This window comes from Lolium perenne, chromosome 4, assembly GCF_019359855.2.
Source record: "Lolium perenne isolate Kyuss_39 chromosome 4, Kyuss_2.0, whole genome shotgun sequence".
Lineage (NCBI taxonomy): Eukaryota > Viridiplantae > Streptophyta > Magnoliopsida > Poales > Poaceae > Lolium > Lolium perenne.
In genome coordinates, this window is record NC_067247.2 from 23,012,834 (window position 1) to 23,021,338 (window position 8,505).

The 8,505-nt window shown below is 49.6% G+C and overlaps 1 protein-coding gene across 1 annotated transcript; it reads right to left on the bottom strand.

Annotated features, from left to right (window-relative positions):
* Positions 1–2,871: 2,871 nt before the first annotated feature.
* LOC127291897 (probable cellulose synthase A catalytic subunit 3 [UDP-forming]) lies at positions 2,872–8,005 on the bottom strand. The gene is made up of 13 exons (XM_051321212.2): positions 7,821–8,005; positions 7,234–7,632; positions 7,039–7,141; positions 6,775–6,949; positions 6,205–6,471; positions 5,768–6,113; positions 5,538–5,675; positions 5,323–5,448; positions 5,007–5,219; positions 4,624–4,915; positions 4,311–4,507; positions 3,870–4,220; positions 2,872–3,781 (listed from the first exon to the last, which is right to left on the bottom strand). The coding sequence occupies exons 1-13, from the start codon at positions 7,899–7,901 to the stop codon at positions 3,197–3,199; spliced, it is 3,273 nt and encodes a 1,090-aa protein (XP_051177172.1). The 5' UTR covers positions 7,902–8,005; the 3' UTR covers positions 2,872–3,196.
* Positions 8,006–8,505: the final 500 nt, after the last annotated feature.

Consider the following 8,505-nt stretch of genomic DNA (forward strand, 5'->3'; position numbering starts at 1 on the left):
TGGTCATGACTTTGAGTGAAACCCTGTTCACGCAAAACTTGCAATTCAAGGCTTAGTCCATTGTTCAAGTGTGAGTGGATGTAGCTTAAAGTTCTAGGCGGAAGTTCAACTTAACAGTCTCCGCTGAAACACTGGTATATAAACAAGCAGCGAGTATTGGTAAATCTCTAAATGGGGATTTGAGATCTGGTGGGGGATTGTTGAAATATTGGGCCCACTTTTAGTGGCCCAAATTAGATTTCAGTTTTTCCTATAAATCTCAAAGCCCACATAGTGGCAGCCTTGTGAGTTTGAGCCCAAGTTGGTGGCAGCTCACTAGGGAGTGGCAAGAGGTGGGAAGTTTAGTCCCACATGGAAAGTTGGGAGGAAGTTAGACCACCTTATAAGGTGGGTTGTTCCACCACTAGTAAGTGAGTGAGAATAGGAGTGCTACACGCGCGCTCCTCCTCCTCCTCGCTCGTCTCGTCTCGACTCGACTCGACTCGACACGTCACGTCACGTCACGTCACGACGCGCGCCGCGCTCGTGGTGAGTGGATTGAGCCTCGAGCCGAGACTTTCCTTACTTTTTGCAGCTCAGGAAAACGAACAGAGTCCTAGACGGACGCGTCGCAGCTTAGTCGGTTCGGGTCGCTCCCGGATCGTGGGCTATCTCAGAACCGACTCGAAACGTTCGTGCGACGTGGGCGTGGCCCACGTTGCTCAGGGTTTCCGAGCCTATATAATCTCTGCCCGGCTACCGCAGAAACATCATCTAATACACGAGTTAGGGTTTCCACCTCTCTTCGCTTGCGCCGCCATCGTAGCCTACTCCATCCCGCGCGCCGACGTGCATCGGCGAACGGGAGAGCAGGTCTCCAACCGCTCGTCCTTGCGATCCCGTACGGGAGAGGGCGAATTAGGTTTTTGGGAAGCGCCCGCGCGATCGCTCAAGCTCTCCATCACGGGTCGCCTTCCGTCCAAGTCGGGCGGTGCTGCCTACCGTCGTCTACAACGCCGTCTACTTCGACCCGTTGTCCCCGTCATCAACAACGTTGTCATCAACAACGTTACTGCTGCGACATCATCTGCTACACCTCCACCGCCACCTCCACCAGATCGGTACGTGCGACATATCTCGATCTGTTTAGCGATGGATGTTGTACTGTTTGCTATGCTACTGTTCATGTTGATCACTACATCTAGTATGTTCGAGTTTCACATGTTAGTAGTTACTATCGTCATGCTTAATATTCTGGAATTAATCATGAAAATTGTGCCTAATTATCCAACACCAACCACTACCATCACCAGGCCATCCTTTTGCGCCGTCTTAAAGCGAAAATTAGGAGTACGCACCTGACCTAACCATCATGCGTGCATCCATGCCCTGATCCGCCGACAGGAAGAACGAAGGGAGGTGCAAAAGGCACCGGCGCCTAGAGAAGGAAATGTGTGGCAGGGGCCACAATTGGAGTAGATACGATGGTTCTTGTATGTTTTGCTCAGAAACACCGTTGTGGAATACTACATTTTTTGGGGGACATCTTTGGCCTAAAAATGCCCTTAGCTCAACTTTTAACCATTCCTAGCCTCTACGAAAGCTTTCCACCATTTACGGTTCCTTTACATTGCGGCACTTTGGTTGGCTTGTTTTGCATAAACAGCTAAGATACGATAGTTTGGTTGGATACTTCAGTTAGGTCACCTCATGTCACACGACACAATAATCTTGGACCCTCTTAAAAAAGGGGTTTTATCATTCATGCCACTATGACCAACATGACTCTCAATTTTATCATTTGATCGATCGAAACCTTAATCTTGTTATTGCTCTGTTACAACACTCCTTGGGTTTACCATTCCGCCATCTTTTCCGTTAATCTATAATTATTTCTATCATTTAAACATTGGAGCAATCAGAAACACATTTAGTATGTCAAAGGAGTAGATAATCAAAGTTTATAATTACCAACAAAATAATGGACAATGTCTTTTTTAGAAACACAGTACAAACGTAGACGCTAACATATACGCGCATACACTCACCCCTATGAACGCGCACACGCACACGGATTGGATCTTAAAATTAACGAGGTCACCACATGCGCAATAGATATTGTGCTAGCGTTCTATTAGTGATTTAAACTTTAAAGTTGTCTAAATGGTCATTTAGGTCAAAGATCTCGGTTTTGTGGTACTAGGATCTACACCTCTATTTGATCATGCAGGTAGCGGTGTACAGGAGGATCTGGCGCAGACGTGGCATGGCATGTGCGGTCCTTTCATCTTGTCATTTGTCAAGTACTACGCGGCATGTTGCGGTGTACCACGGACCGTTTGTCAGTGATCCGTGCGATTCTGCGTTCCACTACGCTGGCGCAACAACAAAGAGGTGGAGGCTTACCGGTTAAGGTTTACCACCTCCCAGCAGGACTGGACCACCAGCAAAGCGAGCAAGCATGTGGCTTGCTGGCACTCATTCATAGCTGGGGATTGCAGAATCGCGCGATGCAAAGTTTCTAGTCCTTTCAACAGCTAAGGATCCTCATCGACCTGGTGTCAAAAGGAGTTAAGATCCTGTCCTTGCTAGGTTGCCTGGCACAGGCAGGTTATTTCAATTGCCTGGCACCACCAAAGAGATGTGTCTGTCCTGGCAATGTGATGCACCAAGCATGGAATTAGAAGAAGCAGGAATGAACAAACATGCCGGCAATTCTCCACTATGAAGAACTTGCTAAAACAAACAATGCTCAGCTTCCATCGTTCCAGATGGTTGGAACATCCAACACTGCTGCCTCAATTGTACTCCTGCCTTAGTTTCAGATACAAATTCTGATACATTTATATTCATTCAGTTTGTACACTTAGACCAAGCAACCCTCAATTCGGCTTCACTCAAAGATACATTTGTCCATTAAACAAATAAAGAATGCTGAAAATACACAGAATCTGATTGTATTTGTTTTTCTCGTGGCCGAACTGCACAAGGTTGCCACTGCCTCCCGTCTGCCCAATATTGCATAAGTATGAGGCCCAGCTACCACCATGGGAACAAAACGAACGTGACACTTGTTGACATGTTTTCTATCTACATTTCTGGGGAGACGAAAAAATAAATTATGGGCACAGAAACACCTGCAAAAATACTCCTTTGGGCGCACACACACACGCACTGGGTGGGGGGAATTCACATTTGCTGAACCATGATATATCTCCTAGGCGCAGTCCAGCCCGCACTCCTCCAGGGTCGGGCCGTCGCTCTTGGCGAGGAAGGGGTTGACACGCACCCACAGGAGCGACATGATAGATGCCAGGAGGATGGACCAGACGATGACGATCGTCGGTGTCCTGTTCTGCCTCCCAAGAAGACCCTTGAGGAAGGGGTAGAGATGGACAATCACCCAGAACGCGAAGAAGAGCTTCCCGAAGAGTGGCCCCCATGACTCGTATCCGTTGTTGATGGCGTTGGAGATGCCGGCGACCACACCGATGAAGTTCAGAAGAAGCAGGGTGGTCGGAGGAATCAGCAGGGTTGTCCATTTGAATGTGTAAAGCTCCGAGAACTCCTCGTCGTCTCCAGCCTTTGTTGTGACAGTGAAGCTCGTGTCCACACCAGCAATCACCTTGAGAAGTCCTTGGAACACAGCGAAGAGATGGGCAGAGACACCACCAATAACCCAGAACTGCTCGTTTCTCCACCAGTCATCGACCGCTACACGAGCCCATCTCATCTCCAGAATGCCCGTAGCAAAAATGCAGACGAAAAGCGACATGTACCAGATGCTGGCAAGGTTGCTAAGCTGCAAGACAGAGCCAAAAGAGTAAGGTAAGATCTCAAAACTTCACAACTTCCACGCCACAAACGATTACAAGCTGAATAAGGCTTACCTCTGGAGTGATAAACTTTCCCGTCAACAAGCAGATGGCAGGCAATGTACAGTAGGCCAAAAGTGGAATGGAGGTCCAAGGATAGACGATGGAGTTGATGTAGGAAAATCTTTCCAAGAACTTCAGTCCACCACCATACCCATACCAAAGTGGGCAATGGTTGCTAAAGAAGATTTCAATAGAACCAAGAGCCCACCGAAGAACCTGGTTAAGACGATCTGAAAGATTGAGAGGCGCAGAACCTTTGAACGCGGGACGCTTAGGTATGCAGTAGATTGACCGCCAACCATGGCAATGCATCTTAAACCCAGTAAGAATGTCCTCTGTAACTGATCCATAGATCCAGCCAATCTGCAATAAACAAATCGATGGTATGAGTTACTAGGCAACAGATACTTGGACCAACTAATCAGCACACAGCAACCAAGCTCCTGAATTTACCTCTTTTCCCCAGTCTGTCTTGTCTTCATAGCCACAACCGATGACATGAATAGCTTCCTTCAGAAGAGAAGCTGGACTTGCACTCCTCAGGGTTCCACCATTCTCAAGAAGAGTGGATGCAACAAAAACAGAGGACTGCCCAAATTTCTTTTCTAACTTCACTTGATTTACAATGCCAGCCTTTTGAGTATCAGCTCCTGCCAAAAACATTGCAATGTAAGTCATGTTACACTTTGTTTAGATGGAAGTCATGTTTACACTAACTAATGAGGATGTTTCTAGAATAACAACAATGTTGGAAGTTAAGTAATACCTGCGGCAGCTTCGTCAATTTCACTAAGCGCATATGCAGGTGATTGGTTTTCTTCTTTCTTGAAAAACAGCCTCCTTTTCTTCTCTGCCTTGGGCTTCGTAACCTTCTTCTTGGTCTTCCTGTTACCAAAGCAGAAGCAGCAAACACACCACTTTGGCCAGCAGTTGCAAGTCCTGGACGGTGGCTTCTTTGTTTTGGGGGCATCATAACCATACAACGCCTGCCTTCTAAAGCAACATCCAGTGCCAACATAGATGGGGCCTTGAATACCATCCAAACCTTTCATGTTGATCTGTACCAAGACAAATGTTAGGAAAACTTCATCAAAGTTGAATGAAATGTAGACAGGAGAATATCTCAGAAACATGGAATCCAAGTCTTACATCAAAGAAGACAACATTCTTGTTCGCATATCGATCATGACGATCAATGGAATCGAATCTTTGCGGGAACTGCACATAACAGCATTTCTTTCCTACCAAAGGATCCATCATGAAACACATAGCTTCCTTTACTGCCTTGCTGTTGTTAACATAGTGATCACAATCCAAATTCAGCATATACGGAGCATTGGTTAGCACAGCAGACACCCGGACCTGTCAAAGAGCGAACCATTAAAATCAAATTTAAAATGGACTGTGCGCTACTACTAGCTACAGAGAAGAATGGCTGAAAATGCATCTGAAAGGTTTTCTTTACCAATGCGTTCATAGCACCAGCCTTCTTGTGATGGTTGTAGCCTGGCCGTTTTTCTCTTGAAACATAAACCAGCCGAGGCAGCTCATTTCCTTCTACGTCAAGGCCACCACTTTGGCCAAGGAAGACCTATCAGTGGACAAAATTGAACTTTAGTACGGCAAAGTGGGAAAATGCAGCATATAGACCAGATACCACCACTAACTGCAATAGCATACCTGAATCATTCCAGGATGATCGCGGACATTGTTTCCAGGCCAGGGAGTTCCATCCTGCATGGTCCATCCTTCCTCGGGAACCTTCTGGGCTTTAGCAACCAAGGCATTGATCCGTACCTTGAATTCCTCATACTCTCTCTGGAAAAGACGATATGTGCAAAATTAGCATATCTTCTATCAACAGAAAGAACATAGAAAGTATATATGACACACAGGACCAAATTAGGCACCTTCATTGCTCTCCTGTCCCTGACAAAGTTCGGTGCCACCTTATCTTTCAGGTAGTCAATCTTCTGTTGGAAGTACCACTCTGGAGCACGAGGCTCGATGCTATACTTCTTACAGAAAGGGACCCATTTCTTTGCAAATTCAGATGTTTCAGACAATCCTTCGAATGTCAGCATGGCGGCACCATCATCAGAAACATAGCAAGAGATCTTATCAACCGGATAATCTACCGCAAGGATCGATAGAATAGTATTTGCTGTGACCAACGGAGGCTCCTTTGCAGGATCGACCGTACTGACAAAGAAGTCAACTGGGGCAAGCTGCGATGGCTGGCCTTCCTTGTCGAACCTGTCCATATACAAACAATTAGTTGCAGAAACTTTCGGAGGAGAATAGAAGGCGGGATATTAACTAGTATGTAGCAGCAGCAGTAACCAACCTCAATGACAAGCGGTCAAGGTAGGTCTCCCTCTCAATAGGAAGCCATTTTGGGAACTGATCAAGAATCCAAGAAGTGGCAAACCATATCTCACATATTACAGAAATGAGCCACAGAACAAAAGCATCATTCACCGGATGCATCACACGGTAGTGGAAGAAGAGGCACAGAACCACCAGCCGGATGACGATGATCATCCTGTAGGGATTGATCTGGCTTGAAGGAATGGGAACCTTCCTGGACAAGGGCTGCCTAGCTTCATCCATTCTGGCAAAGAGAAAAGTAAGTTAGCACTACTCGAGTCCGGTAACGCCGCATTTTACAAAGAAAATGACAACGTCCTGCCTACGCTAAGAAAAGGCAAAGCTAGCAAACACAAATTTGCCAGTCTGTTTCCATGTTTGGGCAAAATGTATATCAAACGTCTAGCGTTTTAGATCGTTAGGCCGTACGTCGCGACAATCTAGTGGAGCATGAAATTGCTAGTGTGTTTGACGAAATACTAATATGCATTTATAGCAAAACTAAGTAGGAAGGCAGTAAAGAGCAAACAAGTTTGAAGTGGCATACAGCGGCAGATCTCCGTCGTCGCCGTCGCCGTCCCAGTCTTTGCCGCTGCCGTCGTTCCTGGACTGATGCAGCCTGTCCTGCTTCTGCTTCCAGCTCTCCATCCTCTCCTTCCAGGCGACGCTGCCGTAGCCGTACGCGGCGAGATCCTTGGACGGGTCCATGGATCTCGGTTGCACTGCCAGACAAGTGAACAGCCATCAGCAAACGGAGCCATATTACAGGTAGATGCTAGCTGGTGACAGATAATCCAAAAGATATGCTCACCAGGTAGGCTTGGATCAGCATAAGGGAGCGGGTGGATCCGCTTTCCCCCGCCGCCGACGAAGGAGGGCACAAGGGCGTGCTGCTCCGGCGGGATGTCGTCGACCTGCAGCAGAAGAAGAAGCAATTGAGCATCCGGCAGTAGAGATTAGGGTGAGGCAGAGCAAGGCAGTGGGGAGGTTTGAAGTGGGTAGGTACCATCTGGCCGTTGGTGAGGAGCGGAACATTGGGGTTTGGCTGGAACGGCTGCGGATCGATGTCCCCGCCGCGGCCGTAGGTCATGTGCGCGTGGAGCATGGACTCGGCGGCGTACTGCGAGTCGTCCCTGTCCCTCCAGTTGAACTCGTCCTCCAGGTCGTCGGCGCCCTCCTCCTCCTCATCCCCGGGCACGCGCGCGCAGCCCTTGAGCCGCTTGAAGCGCGTCTTGCACTGCGGGCAGTTCTGCGTGCCCTCGCGGCGCTCGTACTCGTAGCAGTCGCGGCAGACGGGGAAGGCGCACTCGTTGCAGGCGACGAAGGGCTCGCCGTCCGGGGTGAGCCCCACGTCGTCCCCGCAAATCTGGCAGGCGCGGCGGGTCTGCTGCTTCAGCTGCCTCGGCTGCACGCAGAGAGAGAGAGACTCAGAGAGAGAGAGAGAGAGGGAGGGGAGATTTACCAAAATTAGCATCCGGGCGGGCCGAAACCGCGGGGCGTGGGTTCCGCGGCGGAGACAAGCGCGCGGCGGGCCAGCCAAGTGTAGGGCGGGCAGCGGCGGCGAGAGAGAGAGAGCGGGAGAGAGAGACGTACCCCAGGCTCCCCGTCGCGGCGGATGACGACGAGCTCGTTGCGGTTGTGCGAGCCGGCCACCAGCCCGGCGCTGGCCTCCATCCCAGATCCCCCACCAGATCTCGCCTGGCTTCCCCGCGCCGGAGCAGGAGAGGGGGGGCGTGGCGGGGCGACGCGGTGCGTCGGCGGCGGCGGGGGCGTGGGGTGGAGGAGGTGGAGGAAGGGGGTGGGGAAATGGACGCGGGCTGCTTCCCCCTCCGTTGATGTATGGCGTACTAGTAATAATGCGGTGCGAGGCAGGGCAGGGCGTCCTAGAAACAGCTCATCGCTGGCTCGCACACCCCACGCGCTGTATCTTTCGACAGCTCCACCCCACCCCACACCCTCACATGCACACACAACACACAACACTCTCCCTTTCTCTCTCTACGGTTTGTTGTATGTTTGGACTACTCGTTCGTCGGTCCTCTCTCTCTAGTTTCTCTCTCTAATATAGTATCCTCACCTTGCTTGTAACCACGCCTCAACCACCACCCCTCGCCATGTGCGGGCCAGAATTTGCACCCGTTCTAGAGAGAGAAAACGGGGAAAGTGTCGGTGACACCCAGCAGACCCATGGACTGTTTGACCCCATCATCCTCAATCCTCATCCTAGAGAGAGAAACATTGGGGAATCGGTGGTTAGCATGTCCCTCCATGGTCAACA

Excerpts from the sequence above, each read along its gene's own strand:
- LOC127291897 (XM_051321212.2), bottom strand. The coding sequence starts at position 7,901 with ATGGAGGCCAGCGCCGGGCTGGTGGCCGGCTCGCACAACCGCAACGAG. Across the intron at positions 7,142-7,233 it reads TCCTCACCAACGGCCAGATG|GTCGACGACATCCCGCCGGA; the intron begins GTACCTACCCAC and ends CTTCTGCTGCAG. Across the intron at positions 3,782-3,869 it reads GAAAGTTTATCACTCCAGAG|CTTAGCAACCTTGCCAGCAT; the intron begins GTAAGCCTTATT and ends TCTGTCTTGCAG.